This window comes from Medicago sativa, chromosome 1, assembly GCF_051527215.1.
Source record: "Medicago sativa cultivar Bolivia chromosome 1, Bolivia_mono, whole genome shotgun sequence".
In the NCBI taxonomy this organism is placed as follows: Eukaryota; Viridiplantae; Streptophyta; class Magnoliopsida; order Fabales; family Fabaceae; genus Medicago; species Medicago sativa.
In genome coordinates, this window is record NC_140749.1 from 78,223,798 (window position 1) to 78,246,689 (window position 22,892).

The 22,892-nt window shown below is 31.5% G+C and overlaps 5 protein-coding genes, 1 long non-coding RNA gene and 1 other non-coding gene across 11 annotated transcripts; 3 read left to right on the forward strand and 4 right to left on the reverse strand.

The window, feature by feature from the left end:
* The first annotated feature begins 1,015 nt into the window (after positions 1-1,015).
* Positions 1,016-2,633, forward strand: LOC146957751 (uncharacterized protein At3g28850-like). The gene has a single exon (XM_085738601.1). The coding sequence runs from the start codon at positions 1,328-1,330 to the stop codon at positions 2,429-2,431; it is 1,104 nt and encodes a 367-aa protein (XP_085594727.1). The 5' UTR covers positions 1,016-1,327; the 3' UTR covers positions 2,432-2,633.
* A 1,773-nt stretch (positions 2,634-4,406) lies between these two features.
* LOC146957752 (early nodulin-like protein 6) lies at positions 4,407-6,440 on the forward strand. The gene is made up of 2 exons (XM_085727250.1): positions 4,407-4,677; positions 5,710-6,440. The coding sequence occupies exons 1-2, from the start codon at positions 4,497-4,499 to the stop codon at positions 6,186-6,188; spliced, it is 660 nt and encodes a 219-aa protein (XP_085583376.1). The 5' UTR covers positions 4,407-4,496; the 3' UTR covers positions 6,189-6,440.
* A 194-nt stretch (positions 6,441-6,634) lies between these two features.
* LOC146957753 (putative fucosyltransferase 8) lies at positions 6,635-8,719 on the reverse strand. The gene is made up of 2 exons (XM_085727312.1): positions 8,422-8,719; positions 6,635-8,335 (listed from the first exon to the last, which is right to left on the reverse strand). The coding sequence occupies exons 1-2, from the start codon at positions 8,627-8,629 to the stop codon at positions 6,882-6,884; spliced, it is 1,662 nt and encodes a 553-aa protein (XP_085583438.1). The 5' UTR covers positions 8,630-8,719; the 3' UTR covers positions 6,635-6,881.
* Positions 8,720-13,009: 4,290 nt separating this feature from the next.
* On the reverse strand, positions 13,010-17,296 carry LOC146957754 (uncharacterized). 5 transcript variants are annotated; one of them, XR_015023918.1, is made up of 10 exons: positions 17,022-17,296; positions 16,898-16,942; positions 16,715-16,752; positions 16,530-16,601; positions 15,463-15,703; positions 15,051-15,120; positions 14,366-14,428; positions 14,033-14,118; positions 13,831-13,901; positions 13,010-13,313 (listed from the first exon to the last, which is right to left on the reverse strand). It is a non-coding gene; the product is annotated as an uncharacterized LOC146957754 (long non-coding RNA). The 5 variants fall into 5 exon arrangements; XR_015023919.1 differs by having other exon boundaries at positions 14,366-14,450; XR_015023921.1 differs by having other exon boundaries at positions 16,898-16,947.
* TRNAR-UCU (transfer RNA arginine (anticodon UCU)) lies at positions 15,503-15,575 on the forward strand. Its single transcript has one exon. It is a non-coding gene; the product is annotated as a tRNA-Arg (tRNA).
* A 415-nt stretch (positions 17,297-17,711) lies between the features above and the next one.
* LOC146957756 (RING-H2 finger protein ATL20-like) lies at positions 17,712-18,333 on the reverse strand. The gene has a single exon (XM_085727384.1). The coding sequence runs from the start codon at positions 18,324-18,326 to the stop codon at positions 17,847-17,849; it is 480 nt and encodes a 159-aa protein (XP_085583510.1). The 5' UTR covers positions 18,327-18,333; the 3' UTR covers positions 17,712-17,846.
* Positions 18,334-20,645: 2,312 nt separating this feature from the next.
* Positions 20,646-21,518, reverse strand: LOC146957757 (E3 ubiquitin-protein ligase ATL59-like). The gene has a single exon (XM_085738632.1). The coding sequence runs from the start codon at positions 21,327-21,329 to the stop codon at positions 20,865-20,867; it is 465 nt and encodes a 154-aa protein (XP_085594758.1). The 5' UTR covers positions 21,330-21,518; the 3' UTR covers positions 20,646-20,864.
* Between the last annotated feature and the right edge of the window lie 1,374 nt (positions 21,519-22,892).

Below are 22,892 nucleotides of genomic sequence, written 5' to 3' on the forward strand. Positions count from 1 at the left end.
GAACCAAACCAAAAAAGTATCCGATCTTGTTTGGTTCGGTTCAAAAACAAACTGAACCAACCTAAACCGATCAAGTTTGGTTTGGTTCTCGATTTTTAATTTTGAGATCCAAAGAACCGATGAACCGAACCGATGCTAACCTCACTCCCTATTTTAGTAATATTATTCCTCCTCATGCACACTTACGATTAAGCTCAAAATTAAACTCCAACATAAAATATTTCTTAATTCATTCACTTTCTCCCATCATCATCTCATCTCACCACTCACACTCTATTTCGTTTAAACTAAAAAAGAACACTAGCTATTAGTCACACCTAACTCATAACCCATCGTTCCTCACCGCCGTTGGGATCCATCTGTTGTTAGTTTTTTCATGTTAGTTATACATAGCAGTTTGAAAAATAGAGAACAAGGAAAACAAAGTTCTATGAAATATTTGAGTATATTGTATACATGAAATACAAATTTGTGAAATTATGGAATTTTTTAAATTATATTTTCAAACAAACCGATCAACAGAATCGATCCAAACCGACTAGTTTGGTTTGGTTTCTTTTTTGAAAAACAGTACAAACCGAACCAAACCGAACCGATGAAAATTTCAATGGTTCGGACATATTTTTGACCAAAACCCGATCCAAACCGAACCGTTACACCCCTAATTGATAGTGTGTACACCCTTCAAAATAAATTATAAAAAAATGTTTAAAAAGTTAAATGTATTTGATCTAATTTTAGGTAAATACATTTGACTTATCAACTCCAGATCAATTTATACTTCATTTTAGAGCAAGTATCACCTTATTTTGAAACATTTACATGTGGGCTCGAATATAATTGCTCTCAAATGTGTGTGTATATATATGTGGTATTTATTCTCAAATTTATATTTACACATTTAAATTTTTTCACAATATGTTCTTTTTGACAATTTATTTTTGGGCAATATTTATTTATCTGAAAGACAATATATTTTTTTTTATATATTTGTTGAAAAGAACAGACGAAATTGTAGTGCCCAAAAAGAAAAAAATGACCTTCAAAAAAAAAAAGAGCTGTTAATTAATCTAAACTGAACACGAGGCATATGGCTTCATTGGCTAGACTTTTTCCTAACGTTTTGAATAAAAAATGTGGTGGATAATATTATAGCCGTTAGAACCCTTTGTTGTCACTCATCATTCTCTCTCTGTTTTCGAGAAACCCAAACAAAAATATCACACTCACTTCACTTCTTTCACATTCTTCAACCCTATTTCACTGCAAACCCAATTTTATTTGTTATTTTACTAATAATTCCGTTGGAAAATCTCACAGGAAAAAAATGAAGGGAGTGAAAGGAAAATTGTTGAAGAAGCTCAAATCAATCAAACAGGTCAATTATCTAATGCCAGAACGTATTCTTCAGGTAAAATCCATTGATGGGTATGCAGATTTTCTTCCAAAGATTTCATCTTTCAATATACCCAACCCGTTTGTTGCTCGAGAAAATGAGTCCAAGAAAAGTTGCGAGAATTTGCAGGAAGAACAACCACAACCAGAAATTATTGATGTATCAGAGCTTATGAAAGATCTTGAAGAAAATGAAGAAGAAATGGATTTGGATGATGATAATAAAGAGAATATTAGTCACAAAGGTGTTGTTTCGGTTTCGAAGATTGGTAACAGAGAAGAAACAGAGTCAAAACAGAGTGAAGTTTTGAGAGAAAAAAGACCACCACTGTTACCAAGAGCTAATACTGATAGAAAAAGGAAAAGCCTTCTTTCTGAGAGTGATAGTTTGTCGTTCCGGAGACCGGATTTGAATTCCGGTAGCTTATTTGATCCGAAACTGCTCGCTGCGTTCGAGGAAGCTGTGAAGGAACAGAGGAAAAACAGAGTTGAGGAAGAGTTTACAAAGGTAGATAAAATTGAATTTTTCGATGAAGATGAAGAAGTTGAAGTTGACCCTTTGGCGTTATTTGAAGAGAAGTGTCCACCAGGTGGTGATGGTACTGTGATTTTCTACACAACATCGCTTAGAGGAATCAGAAAGACTTTCGAAGACTGCCAAAAAATTCGGTTTCTTTTACAAAGTTTTAAGGCTTTGTATCTCGAGAGGGATATATCGATGCACAAGGAGTATAAGGATGAATTGTGGAGCCTTTTGGGTGAGAAAGTTGTGCCTCCAAGGCTTTTTGTTAAGGGAAGATATATAGGTGCAACAGAAGAAGTTTTGAGTTTGCATGAACAAGGAAAGTTGAAGAAAATTCTTGAAGGGGTTCCAATGGATTGTTCTAATGGACCTTGTGATGCTTGTGGTGGTTTAAGGTTTGTGATGTGTTTTAAGTGTAATGGTAGCCATAAGATTTTGGCAGAAAAGGAAGAGATTGATGAGTGTTTGTTGTGTAATGAGAATGGATTGATGGTGTGTCCATATTGTGGCTAGATGGAGAATTTTGTTCATAACTCATTTGTTTAATTTGAGGTAATAGTGTTTATACTTCTGTGTTGTGACTATATTGATAGAGTTTTGTAAGTAATTGAACTTGTTGAAATTTCATTCTTTCAATTCTTTGGAAAATGCTTTAGGCACTTCATTGGCTGCTTGTACTATTTCTTCGATGAAATCTAAAGTTGTTTTATTATCAGATTTTGTGTGCTTTTTCAATGTCTCTTGTTTCATACCTTAAAATAAAGGATCTTACCTGTTGGTAATATATGCATATTATTAGAGTACATAGAAATTTTACTCATTGAAATTGTAATGGTCTGTCAATTTAGTCCTCAAATTTAGAATTTTGTCTCAAAAATTGAAAACATCTATCAAGAAGAGACTAGTTTAAACTAAGTTCGTTTTGATGTAACAAAGCACTGTTTAATGAGTTCTCTTGGTTTTGTTGGATGATTATTAAAGAAATATTTTGATGGAGAGAAACTTAATTGATTGATATTCTTTCATTTAAGAGACCTATTTGCTATTTTGTAAATTTGAGGAACTTTACCTACTCTTATAAGTTTTAGGACTAGGTTACCAAAAAAAAATAAAAATTTAGGACTATGGTAATTTGACTGGTTCTCTCATGGATGAGAATTGTATATTATTACTAAAGGCCAAGTCTCCAGTCTTTCTTTTTCATAGAGCTGTTCTTAACGACGATGTTAATTTGATTGGTTCTCTCATGGATGAGAATCTCCACGGAGATGGCATACATATCTAACTGCTTCTCCGTATTGGAAACGATCCTCAAGTCGTCTTTGAAACTCCAGTTCCATGTCCATTATCTCTGGAATTTCCTGTTTATTGTTTTCTGCACAAGCAAAGAGTTGGTTATGCTCTTCAATCATTTATGACAGTTTCTACATCGGTGTGATCGGATTATGAAGGATGGATTCTCGCCCACCTGGCCACTGGCGTGCTGAAGGAGCTGGAACGAGAATCAGTGATGGTGTTGGGGTCGTTCTGTCCAACAATTGTGGAGGAGGACGAACGAAGGTGCTCGTGATATTCTTCTTTAAGGCGATGGTGCACATAGGTCATGGTGTTGCACTAACAAACACTCCAACCTCAAGTTAGTTTTTGAGTGAAAGGTTTAATAGAATAGAATGTGTACATTTCTTCTGGTGCAACGGTCCTTTTATAGGTAGGATTAAAGGAAAAATAGGTGATAAACTCATTGAGGTTGTTGAGGAATTGGCATTATGATCGACGGATCACCCTCTGATCTTGATCATGCGGTGGTCAGTTGCTGAGAGGTTACTTACGCTAGTGTGCCGGCAGTTCAGTGTTCTTGCGTGTTCCCTCGCAGTAAAGTCCGTTACAAATTGCGTCTGAACCAAGACCAAAACACTTAACATATTAAAGTGTAAAAAAAAAATAAAAAAACTTCAATGATCCATCCCTGATATATTTATTACTTTTTGATAAAACCAAAAAAAAAATGTTCAGAACTTTCTGTTATGCGTTGCACTTCCATGGTTTTATTATCTTTTGCAGTTTAATCAACAACAGTTACACTTACACAGTAAAAATTTCTACGTTAAAGATGATCTGATCAACCCAAGGTATGATATTATTCAAGGTATGATATTATTTAAGTTCTCATGGCTTACAAGAATGTGGCAATTTCTATGTCTTAAACTTTTATTTTAAAAATTGACTTTAGAGATATAATATAAATTAAACACCAATTGTAGTATGCAATCCTAAAACTTAGTTACCACAAAACAAAGCTTTAAAATTATTTAATCGTTACCAAAAAAAATAGCAATCAGATTAAATATTGTGGATATTTTTCTTTAACTTTTATTTTACTCAATTATTTTTCTCACTATTTAGTCTCATTTTCTCCCTGTATTCTGTAACGTTAGAATCATCAAGTAAATATTAATAATTCCTTCCCAACTTAAATAGACGGTTACATCTCTTGATGTTTTAATTTCCATGTCTCCATTTTAAGCCTATCTCTTCCTAGCTATCTTTCTCTCAATCTTTTTTTGCTCCAAACCTCAACATGTTGCAGCTTCAAAACCTTTTTGTTCTCTTTCTTTCATCTTTGTTTGTAACATTCCTTTATCAATGTTCTGCTGCTCAATTCATAGTTGGGGATTCAGCAGGTTGGGTTATTCCACCATTTCCAACATACTACACTAATTGGACAAACTCCCATTTCATTAGAGAAGGAGATTCTCTAGGTAAGATCCTAAGCATTATTCTTAATTTTGGAGGATTTTGATTTTTAAATTCTTTCTTTGATATATATATTAAGGTTTTTTTTTAAACAAATTTATATTAGAGATTTCAATTCCATTTCATGTGTCATAAATTGAAATCGAAATCCTTGTAGTCAAAGATTTTTCGTATTCATGCATCGGGGACATTGGTGGTTGTTCGATCAAAATTGGACAGTCAAGAAAATGAAGATTTTAGAACCTGTTTGAAACACTTCCCAAAAACTCTTTTTTAGTTTTTAAAAACTTAAAAATTAAAAACTTGTTTGCTAAACTATTTTTAAAATTACAGTTTTGAAAATTGTTTTGAATTTTTTAGTTTTGGGGACTAAAAAAATTAAAACATGTAAAAGGATAACTATTGTGAGAAAATGACTTGTATATTTCAAAAACTAAAAACAAAAACTATTTCAAACAGGCCCTTAGTTTTTTTTGGTTTTATAAATAAAAAAATCTAGTTAGAATTTGGACCATCCGGTTTCGATCGAATGACCATCGATGCCCCGAACATGTGAATGAGAGAAATCCTTGACTAAATGTAATCTAACTTCCCAAAAATCATTGTCATAAAACACTTGTATCTTGTATATGGGAAAAGATTCTCTCCTGTGAAATTATTAATCTTTTTTTTTGGGTACAATATCAATCTTTATCTCTAGCTTCATCAAAGAAAATATCAAGAGGAAAGTAATGAAGTTATTTCAAATTATTAATATTCCATATAGTTTTCTATGTGTCATATGATATACTTGACATCCTTCTAAAATTTTGCCTTTTATATTTAATAAATGACAATACATATTATTTTCAAAATTTTATGTATGCAAGAGTTGGTTTATATTAATGTGATCATATATATCAAAATAATCAGGGCTGTTGAACAATAGTTTTTTTATCTTTTGAAATGTATGAAACACTGCACACACAGTTTTTCTTGTTGTTAAATTGAACATTTGGTACAATTGTTCTAATGAATTTTGAGAGTTGTTAACACAGAATTCGACTTTGACGCAAAATTCTACAACCTAATTCAAGTATCACAATCTGAGTATGAGCATTGCACAGCACTTGAACCTCTGAAGGTATTCAACAGCAGCCCAGTAAATTTCCCATTAAAGGAAAGAGGTGTCTACTACTTCATATGCAGTGTCTCAAATTATTGTACTTTAGGCCAAAAAGTTATAATTGATGTCCATCAAATTCCTCCACAAAATCCACCAACACCATCAGCATCACCTCCACAACAAGTACCAAAGATATCTCCACAATTATCACCAAATGGTTCTGCTCCTCAACCTAGTGGTGGCACGAGTAGCCCTCCAGCTCCTATAAATGTACCATCTCCTACTCCTCTAGGTGGTAATGTTGGGTGTCCTCCTACACCATCTTCCATTCATGGGGTGAAGTCCAATATTGACGTGGCATTATTGGTTTGTGCTATGTTTGGTACATTCCTAGGATTTTGGATTATGTAGGAAGGGCTTGACATTTTCAAGGTGCTTTTTAGGTTACATTTGATTCTATTTAGTGGTTTGGTAGGGTTAGTTTTGGTTTTTGATTAATTAAATTGAGATACTCATTTACTTGTTATCATGTAATGGGATAATTTGTCCTTGTGAGCTTAGCTCAGTTGGTTGGGGTTCAAACCCCGGCCACTACAAAAAAAAAATGTAATGGGATAATTTTGATTTTTCAGTATTTGAGAAGATTTTGTTTGTGTTTGGAAACTGGATTCCTTCAATATATACAATGAAATTCAGTATCTCAAGGCTTACAATAAGCACAAACGAAACGAATCAACCATTTGCGCTAGAATCCTAGGATAACACACACACACCAATCAATATACCATTTGACCATAAAGTAGACTTACTATAAGAATGTAGGAAGACATACCTATCAAAATCACCATCAAGCATATGAAGCAGCAACAACTACTTGAATTAATACTATTGCTGTTACACAATTTGACTTCACCAGTACATAAAAAAAATTAAGAAGAGAGAAGTGCAACATAAAAACATTGGCAGAAATCATATAACAAGTCATATTACAAAAAATATAGCTAAATGATAGTCCTTTAAAAAAAAAACTAAATGATAGTCGAAAATAGTTGTGCGGTAACCTTAAACTAAAATTAAAATCTTAAAAAAAAAAGTTGTTAATAGCTACTGAAGATCATTGATCAACTTTACACCTGAATCATAATCCACACATCTCCTAATGTACGGAAAAGTTGTGCCAATATCATCTAAGGGTTTTTCCATGCAATCATGTTTAGGAGGTATATGAAAACAAGGCTCCATAGAGATATCTTGCACACAAGGCGAATCCGGGACTTTGGCGTCTATTAATTTGTAAAGAGCCCACGGCTTTATGCCTCCCAAACTCTGAGCCACATAGCCAAAAGTTGATAGAGAGCTAGTAACCAAAACATCACATAAACTCAATAGGTATATATCTGTCCATGCTTTCTTGTTGTGCAAGTTATCACCAAACTTTTGATTCTCTTCATGACTTGGCTGATAAACCCCTATGATTTCTCCTGTAACAGTTGGTTTGTTCAAATACATAGTCCTAAGATTCTCACCATACTCTGGATATAAAGATGTTACCAAAACAGACTTCAAAATCTGATTTTTCGATGGAGACTCGTTTGAAATATTTGTGGCGAAATCAGGTAGTATCTTATGCTTATGGCTGCAACTCAAAACTTGATTCATGATTGTTTGATATGGAGTGAGATTAGGATTAAATACTCTTATTTGGATCCCAATCTTCTCATCTGCCCTGGCCAAATATGCTTGATAGAACCTTTTGATTGGTCCCCAGACATCATTTGAAGGTAGAAATAGGTAGCGTCCCAAATGGTGAAAAACCGTGTCTTTGTTTGGGAACATTTTGCTAAGCTCTTGGTTGAAGGATGGAGCCATAAAAAGAGAAGGTACGAAATATTGATCTGATTGTAAAATTAAGAGGGGTACCTTATGTAGAAGATGTTGGCTATGATCACAAGAGAAAAACTTTTCATGATCATGACTTGTGTGTTGTAAATTGAGATGCATAACTGATGGTAATAAGAACTCACTTGCATTGTTTTTCTTATCCCTTTTCAACATGCTTTGATATGTTTCAAAATGATGTCTTTTGTTGTTGTCACTAAAAGGGAAATCTTTAGGCAATATCCATGTTGAATTGGGGAATGGTTCACAAAATAGGTCAACCATGTCATCATTAAACTCCACCAATAGGACTCGATCGGTGAGAACTGCATAAAGGAATGCTGAAGTCATGCTCACCATTCTGTTTCCTAAGCCATTGGCATATGTCCATATTATGTACTGACATCCAGTAGTAACATTGGATTTGAATTTATTGAGCTTTACCATGGTTTTCTTGTAAGCTCTAGTATGAGGTCCACATCTTTTGTGAAGGTCTTCATAGCTACGAAGTTTGGATATGAGATACGGAGAAGGTTTATGAGGCGATACCTTGCGGTATAAGTAAGATTGATATCTGCTTAAGCATGATCCTTTATCAAATCCAGAAGAGAGAAGTCCATCAAGGAGTATGTCATTGTCAGCATGACTTTTAGTTGATGGAGATGAACTATTTTTTGAACCTGTAGATTTGAACATTTTTATTAAGGAGTAAAGTACAAGTTATCATATCAAAATTTATAACATAAGATGTAGAGATTAATATTACCAAGATTTGACTGATTACACATGATGCTTTGATCTCTTTCACTTGGTACAAAATTCCCTTTTGAAAACCAATCTACAATACTCCCTTTTGATAACCAATCAAAATGACCAAAGTTTAAGCTAAGTGTTAATACGAGTAAAGAGAAAGCTATGACAAAGATGACCAAGGAAGCTCTGGTTCCATTTGAACTCAATCCCAACCATGCCATGGTGGCTTCACTGACTTGTAATTAGCAACCACTAGCACCTTCAAGATCAAGATAAATAATGCACATAAATCAACCTCTCATAGTGCATAATACATATATCATTACAAATAACATCTATCAATTCACCAAAAAAAAAAAAATTAACAACATCTATCAGAAACTTCTTGTCAAAAAACATCTATCAGAAACTTAGTACTTAGAAATTTGTAACATAACTTATACATTATTTATAACTAGAATTATTATATCCCATTTTAATTGTATTCTATTTTATAAAAATGGGTTAACATTAATAATAAGTGAGGAAAAAAAGAAACATCTAATAAAACTCGCAAAAAAAACATCAAATAAAATAAATAAACCCTTTAAAAAATAAAATAAAAAGGAATTAAGATTGAAAAATAAAAGGTTATTGTTCTTCTTCCATCTGGTTTTGCTAGTTCCCGTCAAAATAGTCCAGCATGAGTTAACTCTCGCAAATGTATTTTCAACGTGAGTTAACTCACATATGAGTATTTTTCAGCTCACGTTGGACGGGAATTAGCAAAGACAGATACGAGAAGAACAATTCTCAAAATAAAATCAGTAGATATTTTTGTGGCCCGTGGCTTGTTTAAATACATGGGCCGAAGGGGTGCAGAAAACCCAAAATTACCTTCGATACCTCTAACGTCAATTTTCTAAACATTTAGGCCAAGAGTGAAATGTAGTTAACTGTAGTTGAAGGTATTAAGGTAATTTTGAGGGGTGAGAGAACAATTTTTTAAGCTTGAAAGAGCAATTTCCTAATGGTGCTCTTTTTGGTGCCCACCCTGGCACTCATCTTCGATCTCTAACCTATGTAAGAGAAAGACAAAATAAAAGCTGCATATGATGCAAGAATACCATGACAAAAAATGACCAGAAAATTGAAGGCTGGTTATTAGGTTAAATTTTAGATCATGTACATTACAATTAAAACACTACACAAATCTCTTGATTTTTCAGTTCGAACAAAAATATAAAAGTCAATGACAACATGTGATGGCTGTCTCATCAATAAACTTAGAAGAATTCTATTATAAAAAAACAAGAAGAACATGAAACAAAAGTCTAAACAACATGAAATCAAAGTTGGGAGCATAACCACTACGTACCTGGAGTCTGGAGGAGATTAACTGTTGCAAATAGCTCTTCTAAATCAAATATTTTTAGACATATATAATTTTTTTGGTAATCAAACCAAAACAAAAGAAGAAGATATATATTTATCCTGCAAAAACAAAAAAATAGAAATATATTGAGTGCATTTCCCATAAAAAAATAAGAAATATATTAACTGCCTGATTTCTTTCCATATATTTTTAGAGGAAATTTAATGTGGTCAATTTTGTTTTTTGAGGGGATTAATATATGGTCATATCTGGTGATCGCTGAATTAGCAACAAAATATTCTTTCACCAAATGTATTAAATGCATCATTTCGAATTTTCTCCAAAAAAGAGCCATGAAAACAGTAGGGAAGAAAAATAAAAAATAACTAAATAAATAAATAATTGTAAACGATATCAAAAGAAATTATAAACGGTAAATACAGTTATTATTAGTAAGAATTTGTATATGAGAAGAAACAAGAGAAAAACAGAAGAAGCTACACTACCATGAGAAATTATGACTTAAAATTACCTTGTGATTATTTTTTCATGGTCTATGACAAAATAATCACCATAACACTATATTCCCTAAAAAAACTAAGGGCCTGTTTGTTTCAGATTTTTTACAAAAAAAATCTATTTTTTTCCTTAAAAAAATCATTTTTTTCATTTTTGAGTGTTTGTTTAGGATTTTTAGAAAAATCATTTTATCAAAAAAATATATTTTTACTCTAAAATGAAAAGCTATTAGGATTAGCTTTTCTCAAAATCTATTTTTTTCAACAACAAGGAGATAACACATGTGCATGTTAGAACTCATTTTTTAAAATGGATTTTTATGGATAGTAGAGAAACACAAATAACTTCAGATTTTTTTTAAAAATCTCTAAATAAAAATCTCTAGATTCTTTTGACACAAAATCTATTTTTTTTAAAGCTGAAACAAACGCACCCTAAAACACTATATAAATCTTTTGATTTGATTTTTTCCTTAATTTTTTTTTCTTCTGGTATTCAGTTAGGAAAAAGAAAACTATATGAAACAAAAGCATTCCATGTAACAAAAAAGAATTCCATGTCTTACCAATAGAGACTTGGAAGAATTACGTAGAATAAAAAAAAAAAATACCTCGGAGAACATGAAACAAAAACCTAAAAAACATGAAATCAAATTTGGGATCAAGAATACCAGCGCATACCTGGAGAAGATTAAGTGTTGCAATAAGCAGCCCTTCTGAATAAATTTTGCAAAGCATATACTTTTAAACAAAATGATAACGGATGCCTTCGGGGTTATAAAAGGAAATATTTTTTGGAAATTGTGTATTCTATTTTTTCAATTTAAAAAATTGTTATTTTCAATGCAAATCATGCCTTCCTTTTCTTTTAAACATGCGTTTCTTCTTGTTATTCAAAACACTTGGCTGGTATGATAAAGTTCACTTGCAACTGAGTAATTAGAGTTCTTGAGTTCGAATTCAACCATAAAAATACATCAATGTTACATCTCTTAAAGGAGAACTTTGCCACTTAGTGCGGCATACACAACTCAAGAGATTAGCATTTGCTTTCGTGTACGGAGGATACTCAGTTAAAAAAAATGTGTTTCTTACATTTTTACTCAAAATTGATATTGTAAGTGGAACTAGACTTTACAGACCATATCAAACACATTTAGTATAATTGTTAACATATTTTTTTATTACTTTAAGAAGGAATAAATAAATATATGAACAAAAATTTTGGTCTACCAAAAAATATTTTACGAAATGTTAATTGTTGTTTACTACGGTGATTGAAATATCAAGCACATACTAGTATTGTTTATGAGTTCCTTTCCCAAACTCCTCCTAACACTAACAACAATGATCATCTCTTTGATTTGTGTGGGCTTGGAATGGTCCTCGAAAAATTAGAGTTCATTTCTTGAAATTATATTATGGTCGTCGTCTTGGAATGACAAATGATGTTTCATGCATTTGTTGCGGTAACGAAGACGAAAAAATTAGGCACCTTTTCCACGACTATGAACCGGTTAGAAAATTAAGGGATCCTTTAATTGATGAAAATTATTGGGCAATTTCTTTTAGTCTAGGGCTTATGATAGGGGCTTATGTTTGTGCAAATTGAAATCTTACGATTATGAATAAATGGATTCATGTTTGTATATAACTAGCGTTTCCACCCGTGCAACGCACGGGCGAACAAAGATTTTTTGCAGCTTAGCCAAATTATTACTTTGAATGTACCACTAAAATAAAAACATATTATGGACTTGTTAGACAAATCAGATTATGTTGTCATCATCAAAATAAATATGTCATCATTTGACATATAGTTCAATTTAATTTAAAGTAATTATACATAACCCTGCCCAATAATGATTAATGACAACATAGGTTATATGTGTCACAAAAAAGTAATCGACACTTGAAAGAGAAATTAATCCAAAAAAAAATCCTTCTTTAAGATAGATGCATCATCGCTTGATAGCTCCAAAGTTATCTACAAAATTAAACAAAGGTTTTTGCGTGTGATTAATGTATATTGGATAATTCAAATTGCCCATGAAGCTTAAATATACCCATATTCATACTTGATAAGCTATTTTCTACAAATTATCAAACACATCCGAATAAACAACATTGATAGTTGAGGTGCATGGATTGCCATCTTCATCCAAAATCAACATTTTCAACCCTGAGTGGAGTTTGTCTTGTAATTTAATTGAGTGGAGTTTGTGATTTTAACATTAATACAATTGTTAATCACAACAATATTTATACCTACAATTTAATAGTAACATAAACTAAATAACTCTAGCCCCCCATGTTTTAAGAATATGAAATTTTGGACTTAAATCAAATACTTATAGCCTCCCATATAAAGAGAAATATAAAATTTCAAACTACCATCAAATACTTATAGCCCCCCATGTATAGGAAATATTGATTTGCTTGAGGGTAACATTGAAATATATGTTTAGAGAATATTCAATATGATTTATGTCATACACAGAGAGAGAAGAAGAAGAAGAAGAAAGAAGGAGTGAGAGATTGAAAGTGTGAATTTTGAGTTTGAATTGTAGGTGAAGTTTGTCATGTAATTTAATTGAATTTTGAAATAATTTAATTCAAACTTAATAAACAAAACACTAAAAGAAATATATAAAAAGAAAAAAAAATGTTACAAAATTCAAAAGGAAACTTAGTAAAAAGTCATTGTCAATAATAGCTTCAACATCAACTTCACAAATAAGTAAGCATCTGTTATGCTTCCCATAAATCATACATCATTTATATCAATTTAATCAGTTTGAGTTACAAATTTGATAAAGAACTTAATACACAATTGTCTAATATTTTTTGCCTTTCAATCAATCTCTATATTTTTTTTTAAATAATTGTCTATTGTTATTGTATGTAACACACTAATGAAGAACTTGATAGACAGTTGTATTCACTCTTATACTTGTTGCAGAAGCTTATAGCAACACTTTCCTATCCATGTAAAATTAGTCACATGCTAGTCTCCCATTGCTCCAATATTGCCTATACCAGCAAATTTATAAGTCAATGATACAGTAAGTAGGGAGATTGTTTTATTAGTCTTCAAATGAGTGCAAGTGAAAACTGTTTACTCTACAATTATTTTATCACTAAATTCTTCATCGCCATTCCAAAAGGGAAAAGGAATTCGAATAAAACTTGATTGAACATTGCATTTAACACAGACAATATCAATTTTAATGTGTTCTTGTCATTCAAAACAGAAACGTAACTTGGTTTATTGCAGTCATTTGGTAAAAAAAATGACTATGCCTCTTTAGTATCAATTTTTTAACAATTATTTATGATCATTTAGGTAAAAATCTTAATTCAGCACTATGAAATGGCTCTGCAAATTCAATAGTGAATTTTGTAACAAACAAAAATGAATATTCTTTAAAGGAATTACAGTAGGGAGATTGAAATTAAATAAGAAGGTGATAAAAGCAAATGCAACCTAGCTGAGAAAACATAGTCTAACACATGGCTGAAGATAGGAAGGGTAGAATTAATTAGATACCTTGAAGGAGAAACTCTCAAATGTGTAATTGGTTGTGATATCTTCCACACTAAGATTAAGAAGAGGTAAGCCTATTTAAAAAAAAAAAAAAAAATCAAAAGTCAATCTCAGGGTAAATTTAATATTGTTAAATTGCATATACCTATTTAATCTTAACCGTCAAATGCAGGAAAGGAATAAAAACATGTTCTTATCCATGTACCTCATCATAACTGTTCCAGTTTTGTATCATAGTGAACTCAAATCCACCCTTACTTATTGTTTCATCTCTGTAACCTTCCATTGATCCTAACATATCGTTCTCTCTCATCAAACTGATTATAAGTTTAAAAATGACGATAATCTACTAAAAGTATTTAATTACTTAAGTGTATCATCCTAAAATATTTCATTGATCATAAAGCATAAGCAAGACAGTTATCCATGTTTGGGTACAATAGTTTGAGAACTAAAGTTTAAGATCTTATAAAGCATAAGCAAGACAGTTATCCATGTTTGGGTACAATAGTTTGAGAACTAAAGTTTAGGATCTTACCTTAGTTCATAGAACCACAACAGCCAAAAAGCAAGGGCATCATGAAATTAATCAAAACAGGTCCTGGTTCAATAGATAAATGAACCTATAAGTTGTAACACTAACAATTAGATTTCCAAACAGTGTCAAAAGGAGTCAAAAGACTTTTACGAATTACAAAGGCCTTCAATATAAATCTACATGTTAACTTGTTAAGTGAATTAGTAAAGAAATTGCCATGGGAAAAAATGCCAAGCATTTCAAAACCTCGTTTAGATTCGTTAACTATTTGGAAATTAGATAGCATGGCATATTCATAAAACTTAGTGTCAACTTAACACTACATGCAAGCTGGCAAAATAATAAAGTAAAGGTTAAAAGCTCAATGATATGAACAACAAATTGATATACCTCCTGGCAGGAATTTTGTCTTGTGGCCCATCAACTCAAAATGACAGTAAATTTGTACAAAATATTTCAGCTAACAATTAGTATCTTCAAAGACATGGACTTTTCACAAAATTTCATATAGAAGAATATGATAGCTAGTTTAAGACTATGATCAGAAAAATATGATAATCCTTTTACTCCTAGAATTGAAATACCACAAAAAACTTTGCCATAGGGTGTATGGAAAGAGCATTAGGATCAACAATTGAGTTTATAGTAAAAACCCAGAATAGCGAAGGATCAAAAAAATAATTACCATAGTTTGACACCAAGGAGCAATCAGTGAGGCCACATCCATAGATATTGCAAAAGGTGAAAGTCCAACACTGTCAGCCACAAATATAGGGATCAGAAAATATTTTGGAGGGATTTGAATTTGAAAACTTGATTGAAAAAGGAGAAAATTGCAGATGGAATGGGACTGGTCATGTGTACAACAGATCATCTTTTTTTAGGGGACCAACAAAGCATCTTGTGTTTAAAGAAAATTGCAGATGGAATGGGACTGGTCATTTGTAGAAAAAGCTTTCAACATCATAAGCTTTTACTTATATAACAAAAATTATAATTCATAACCAAAACATGAATCTATTTGAAATATGTGATGAATTTTGCGAACACAAAGAATATTACACCTTTAAAATAATTGTATTAATTTAAGAAGATACCTGCAAAATAACTTTCATGTGCCATTTCAGTTGAAACAAAGCGCCCATGCCCTAATGGATAAGGCGCTTGACTTCTAATCAAGCGATTGTGGGTTCGAGTCCCACTGGGCGTGCTTTTCTATTTTAGCCGACCCCACTTAGTGGGATAAGACTTGATTGTTGTTGTTGTTGGTTGTTGTTGTGCCATTTCAGTTGAACAAATAATCAAATACCTAGTCTTCACACCATGTATTCTTCAAACCTGCAATTGAAAGGAAAAGGAAAATGAAGTTGGTGTCAATTCAAAATGTCAACAGAAAGTCACTAATAAGTCATGTCTCAAACATGTATCTAGTGTGTTTACAAACATTTGAATAACCAAAAAGATAGAATGAAATCCACTATTAAAATCATGAAATAAGAACTAACACAAATAATAGCATCAAAAGATGATGAAATAAGATACTAACTCTTGTAATTTGAATTTGTGTGAACTAATTATGAAATAAGAACTAACACCAATAATAGCATCAAAATGAATCTGTGTATCAATGTGTAAACTAATTAGCTTGTGCAACAAATGAACAACTATCTCTCTCAAAAATAAAATAAAAATGAACAACTATCTTGAATTAATTATGAAGTTGATTCAATTTAAACTCCAAAGATCATTCAATTGTTTCAGTCGATATGACTTTAAACCTCAAAATTACATTTGAGTGAACAATTTAAAAATAAGTACTAATTGAGTTCATTGGTTCTAATTGATAATATGTCATTGATAAGTATCTTTCAATGCTTGAATATAATAAAACAGTCCAAACATTGTATCATTGCGCTCAAATCACAACATGGCAGCACTTGTTAAAAGTGAAAAAACCTCCACAACATAAATCACAACATGTAAACAGTATATTTAAATTCCCATTTTAGATGGCATATGACTTGGATTTTTTGCTGCACAATAGTTTAATTGAAGGACTAATCTAAAAATTATAAAATTACACATTCAACAAAACCTTAATCTAAAGGAAATATAAAAAGAATTTTTTTTGTTAAAACTATAAACTGGTCAGAAAACCACTAACCAAGGAAAAGAAAGATATGGATCACAACATGTTGCAGTTGTTCAAATTCCTCTAATTTTTCTTCACCTATTGCTGCACAAAAAAAATCAAAACAGAAAATCATTTATCATTATTGCAAGTGGTTGAATGAGAAATAGAAAATGTATCCAAAAAGAGAAAAAAAACAAACAAAATTAACAAATAACCTTTGAAGAGATTATCGTTACAAAAAGTGACAATAAATCTGCAAAATGAAATGAAGAAAAAGGATTATCGTTCCATTGAACCAAACAGAATCAAAAGCAGAAAACATTAATCGAAATTTCTAACAAAGAGGATTTGAATTAAAAATTAAACCATAAACCCTAATTTCTATGAACACAAATTACCTTCGCATGAGATGATTCATGTTGAAAACGGAGATTCGTGTCTGCCTGAACTAAAGGAGAAGAAAAAATTACGATAGCGTGAATTTTAGGGTTGAAAGGAAAGTGATTGAAGGAGAAAACTTACAAAATCGTGATTGAGCATTACGCCGGAAAATGAAGGAGGCGATGGGAAAGGCAGTGAAAGAAGAGAGAGAGAGAGAGAGTGAGAGAGAGATTACAATCTCAATTTTTAGGGTTGAGCGATTGTGGGCGGGAGAGAGTTTTGAAATTGTAATTTGAATTTGAATTCTGATTGTACAGAGGAGACAATTTTCTGGTTTCAAAGCAGAGTGGTGGTGTCATGGTGTATGTCGTGTTTTACATATGAGGGTTGAAAAGTTTTCTTCTCAGCGTGAGAATGGGGGAAAGCGTTCCTCTTTTTTGCTTTTGCATTTATTGTTTCTGATGGTAGAGTGTTGGGCTTGGGCTTTTTTGAATATTTGTTTGTTTTTTACTTAAAAATAGACCCAAATTTCCTTTTTCTTGGAGGGAAATCAACAAATTCAAATATTAATGCCATAAAATGAATTTGATGATTTTAAAAATGTGAAAAAATGTGGATTACATCATTTTCAGCTCCTACTTACTATTTTTGATGATAAAATGAGCTTTATAGAAGTGATGATTTGGCATTGGGTGCTTAAGAAGTTGACACATTGGATTGAGGATGTGCCACATTGGATTGGTGTAAAAAAAGTTGCTATTTGTTGCTTCATGTTTGTATATTATTAAGATTCATGAATTCATGAATAAATAAATAATTTGACCGTAAAAATCAATTTTACGGAGTAAAAATTTGTTAATGTAGTAAAAATAATTTGCATAGTGCAATATTCGAACATCCAAAAAATGGAATATCTTAATTGACACATATCAACCAAAAATGAAAAAACACACATTTGCATATAGATTATACTGATCTGTATGTCTTTCTACAAACTGGACATGTCAACTTCATTATCAACCAAGGATCAACACAAGCAACATGAAACAAATGACCACAACCAGGAAGCATTCTCAACAAATCAGATTCTTTATAATCCATCAAACATATGGAACAGCAACAACTACTAATTGAATTAATATTATTGCTGTTACATAATTTCACTTCAGATAAATATGGTATAGTCCTATTTTGATCATTGCTTCTACACACATTTGTAGTACTTTGTTCCAAACGTGGTTGATCAGCTGGTTCCATTACAGTAATTGTGGTCTGGTTGGAGTTTGTGTCATGTCCTCCAAGAGGCTGAGGAGGAGGTTGAGTGGAAGAAGTGGGTATAGTACATAGATAAGAGGCTATTGTAATTAAGAGAGTTATCATTATTAGGCACACAAGAAATAAGATGAAATACGCCATTTTTTTAAACTCTTCATCATGAATGTTCATGACTTCTATCTATACACATATATTATGAGATCATTGGTTAATTTTGAGCATGATGATTGTGTTTATATATGCTAATTTCCGTTATGAAAAATCTATTGTGAAGTGACGTTCTGCATTGCCCTTTTAAATAATTCCAGTGATTTCCGTAATGGTAAATCTATATGTCCTAGTATTTTATCTTATGTTGGAGCCTAATTTGTCCTATTGTAATACATAAAAATAAGTCAAATTATAAGAAAAATATTCTACACTGCTGCTGCTGCGTACCGTTACATATGTCTGATCATAATTCAAAGCCAATATTAATCTAACACGAGCTCTCTTACATCTTAAGTTATTCTTCATATATATAAGAAATAGATGGTTTTGGATCAATGTTTTAGTACATTCATCTTCATTGCATCGTTCCTTTACATAGATATATGCCTTTTCTTCTCTTTGTGATTTTGTGTTTTGTTTGTTGTCTTGTTGCAACATCTTTTGATTTTTCTATGTTATTGTGGTGTTCTTTTGATTCTAACTTTGATTTTTTTTTTTTTTTTATTGACTCAAAGGGTGTGCTCTACCGTTGGATGCTTCCGGAGTCTAGGATAAGTAGGTGAATAAAACAATAATTATCGTATTAGGCTCTTTAGAACAAATTATTCGAGGAAGGATAAATAAACATAACTAATAAAACAATACTAAACAGATGATTATTATCAATTGGTTAATGAGTTTCATCAAATGACAAATTGTTTGGAAGAATCCGAGTTTAATTCTTGAGTGGAACAATTTTTGGTCAAACTTTACTTACCTCCCGATCGAACTTCAAATTATAGGGTCTCTTTCCCCTACGAACTGAATGTTTAATACAAAAATTAAACAATAATTAGTACTCCCTCTGATCTTAATTATAAAAGACATTTAAGTAAAAACAAAATGATGCATTCAATCCAAATTTTAAACAAGATACATCAACTTTTATTGATTAAAATATCTCTTATAAATAAAATCAGAGTGCAGTATTATCTTCAGTTTCTTTTAAAAAAATATGTCAAAAAGGGTCATGCATAGCAATATAATGTCTCTAGGTCCATGAATGTTATATTTACGATTATTAATTTTGCAATCCGAAAAGGTTTAACAATACAGCTTATTGTCTACTTGTTTTCTATTAATGTGTCAAATTCACACACATATGTATGTGTGTGTATAGAAGAACAAAAAAGTTCTCTGTTTTGTATTAGGATCCATCTTTCTCATTTTAATTTTTACTTTAACTGACAAACATAAGTGAATATATATTCAATATTTTCTTTACCATTTTATTTTACAAATTTCGAAAACAAATATAATATTTTTTTAAAAAAATGAAAATGCCAAAATTTTGTTTTTGTTGTTTCTGAAAATGCTTTTTTTTTTTTTTTTTTTTCTAACTTGTCTTCCATTCTCTTTATCATAATTATTCACTGCATGCAATTTTAATCTTCTTGATAGCAATTTAAAATAAATATAAATTAAATACACTAAAATCACAAATGTCAACAAAGGAAAATCAATGTCACCCAAATATTATCCTAAAAACTTTCCTTTACATCAGAGAGACCTTTGAGCGAGTGAGAGATAATGGGTAAAGAAAAGACTAATTTATTTGAATGACTTCATCATTCAACCTTCACATTAAGTTAAGGGTCATGGTAATAAATGTTTTAAGGTTACTGTTATGTTTTTTTTTTTTTTTAAATTGCGTCTAAAAAATGTAATTTTCTATGTAAAAGTTAATTGATTAAACAATGTGTCATTTACACTTGCTAACATTTTTTCCTTAAGTTAATTGGATTGTACTAGATGAGATTGGCTTTGGACTTCCATAGAATTTTTTTCTTTCTTGATCACACTTGAATGACCTGAGTTATGAATTAACTAAGTTCCATCACCCACACATTTTCTACTTGGCTAATTATCCCCTTATTCCTCCCAATTTCCTCCAAGTTCATTGTGAAGCTATATTGGGAGCAGGAGGTCTAATCAAATTAATTAAACCTACGAAAGTTAATTGTGATGATGATGCTAAATAGACGAAACATCCATCATTGTGAATGTCTTTAGATTCACAACAACTTTTAGTACTAGGCAGGGGACTATGCACGTGAGGACATGTTGAGAACACCAAAAAGAAGAGGAAACAAAGTCAAATAAGGCATTCATTATCCAAACTTGAACCTTGATCGCGACGATGTTATGTGTCGCTAAAGGTTTAATACTCCACACCTGAACAGCTTCATCTTTGGCCTAACCGTGCTATATCAAACATATACCACCATCACGTTGGCGAGATGAGAAAAGGTGCAAAATTTTATTCAAGTAACCATCTGAAAAATTCATGGAAGATTTATATACAGACACATTGTGTCATGCCCCATACAAAAGCACTACACAATATAATTGTTATTTAAAATGAAAACAAGCTATCAATAAAACATGGCTATATACACACAAAATCAAAGAGTGATTAATTTACAACCTCGTAATATTGAAGGCATAGCTAACAACGAGCTAGGTTGAAGCTAGTGATGATTTTCTACATATGGGACAAGTGGAATGTAACATGAGCCATGGATCAACACAAGCAACATGATAAAGATGACCACAATCAGGAAGTAACCTCAACATGTCACTTTCTTTATAGTCTCCTAAGCAAATAGAGCAACTAATTGAAGTTGAAGAACCATTCTTCTGAATCTGAGAGTATAAAAGTTTCGGGTATCCTTCAAAACTTGTGTCGGTATGATGACGAAGTCCTTGTTCCATGATTGAGTCTTCATGACGATGTGGTGGAAAACCGGACAAAATATTGAGAATGTTTCGACTTTGTGAACTACGAAGTCGAATACAAGCAACAATTATTGATAGAACCAAGAATACGAGACCAAATACAAGTATTAAGATATATGTGAACCCATTTGCGTCAAAACCGTTGTTGTTGTGTGGAGGTTCCGAGGTGCCGTTGTTGTTGCTCATGTTCTTAACTAAAATCTTGAATATGAATATTAATTTGTTTGGAATTGGTTATATTATGGGTGGCCTTTTTAACTAGCTGAAATGTTTAACCATTGATTTGCCAAGCAACTATATATGCATACTTGGCGAGTTCCATGATGTACAAAATGAGACGAGTTTTATATCATGCACAAGCTAGTTTTACTTTTGAATCAATAAACCTTACTATTAAATTAAATGATAGTAACTTGCTGATCTAATAATGAAAAAAAATTATGCACAGTTCAAGATCATTTTAGTTATGAATGTTAGACTAAGCTTACAAAGTTTAATTCTGAGGTCAACGTTTATGTCTTTTTCACGATTCATTTCATGGTACAACAATTTTTTTTAATAAGCATTTCATAATACAACATTAATTAACCTTGATATTTTAATTTAATACTATTTGTTTGTTGGCTTATCTTTCCGAGTGGCGTACGGGACAAAGGGATATGAATTGATAAATAAAAAATGACTATTTTTTTGTTTTTTTAGGAAACTATTTTTTTTTTTAGTGAAAATGACTTTAAGCCTAGCTAAATTCTCTCTCGATCCTTCTGAAAAATACGACTCTCTTCATCCCGTAAAAATTGTTGTAGTAGGTCATTTCATATAAATAAATATAAATTAACAATTTGCTTACGAATGTCTTTGGTACTCTTTAATTAAGAAATTATTTTAAAGTATTTTAACTTTTTAAAAACACAGATTTGCATAAAAACTTGTATATTTAAAAATTGAAGGCTAGATGTACATTTTAATTGTTTTCAAAGCTAGTCAAGATGTTTTTTTTCTTTCTTTCATGCAAAGCTAGATATACATTTTATTAAGGCTATTTATTAATATAAACACCGTGTATACTATTTTAAAGGCTAGATATACATTTTAATTGTTTTAGCCAGTCAATATGTTTTTTCTCCTTAAAAAAAAATATTTTTTTTTAAGAAACCAATCCAGTCCACCAAAATCCACACCGTGGAAAATCGAACATAGTACCTTAAAATTAAGGAGCACACTTTAAAGTCACAAGGTAACACCATTAGACAAACCCACGTGAATTAGTCAAGATATTTATAAAGAATTGTTTTTAAAATCTAGTCAAGATATTTAAAAAGAATGTGTGATGTATTTCAATTTTTTTTGGTCAAAACGTGTGATGTATTTATAAACTTATTCATATATGACAAACTAGTATGGATACCCGTGCCAAGCACGGGCTAGAATTTTTTCATATTTGAGGGAGATAATGTTGTGATGTATCAAATGTAAGTTATAGTCTAACATTGAGTAGAGGATTGAAGGGTGAACAACATATAAGTGAAAAAATTCATACACTTAGTGCCTTAAAATATTGGGTGAAAATGTGGTATCATTCTTATTTGTGTGGTTCCTCTCTATTCGATTCACCTCTGTGGGGAAAGCAGGAGTGATTCAAGGTGGTAGATCACAGATGCAAAGAGTCTCATACTTGAAGAAGAGATGTTAATGTGTCAATTGTGAGTTAAAGTTATGCATGAACGCTAGAGTAAATTTTAAAGAACA

Excerpts from the sequence above, each read along its gene's own strand:
- LOC146957751 (XM_085738601.1), top strand. The coding sequence starts at position 1,328 with ATGAAGGGAGTGAAAGGAAAATTGTTGAAGAAGCTCAAATCAATCAAA.
- LOC146957752 (XM_085727250.1), top strand. The coding sequence starts at position 4,497 with ATGTTGCAGCTTCAAAACCTTTTTGTTCTCTTTCTTTCATCTTTGTTT. Across the intron at positions 4,678-5,709 it reads TAGAGAAGGAGATTCTCTAG|AATTCGACTTTGACGCAAAA; the intron begins GTAAGATCCTAA and ends TTGTTAACACAG.
- LOC146957753 (XM_085727312.1), bottom strand. The coding sequence starts at position 8,629 with ATGGCATGGTTGGGATTGAGTTCAAATGGAACCAGAGCTTCCTTGGTC. Across the intron at positions 8,336-8,421 it reads GTGTAATCAGTCAAATCTTG|GTTCAAAAAATAGTTCATCT; the intron begins GTAATATTAATC and ends TCAAATCTACAG.
- LOC146957756 (XM_085727384.1), bottom strand. The coding sequence starts at position 18,326 with ATGAACATTCATGATGAAGAGTTTAAAAAAATGGCGTATTTCATCTTA.
- LOC146957757 (XM_085738632.1), bottom strand. The coding sequence starts at position 21,329 with ATGAGCAACAACAACGGCACCTCGGAACCTCCACACAACAACAACGGT.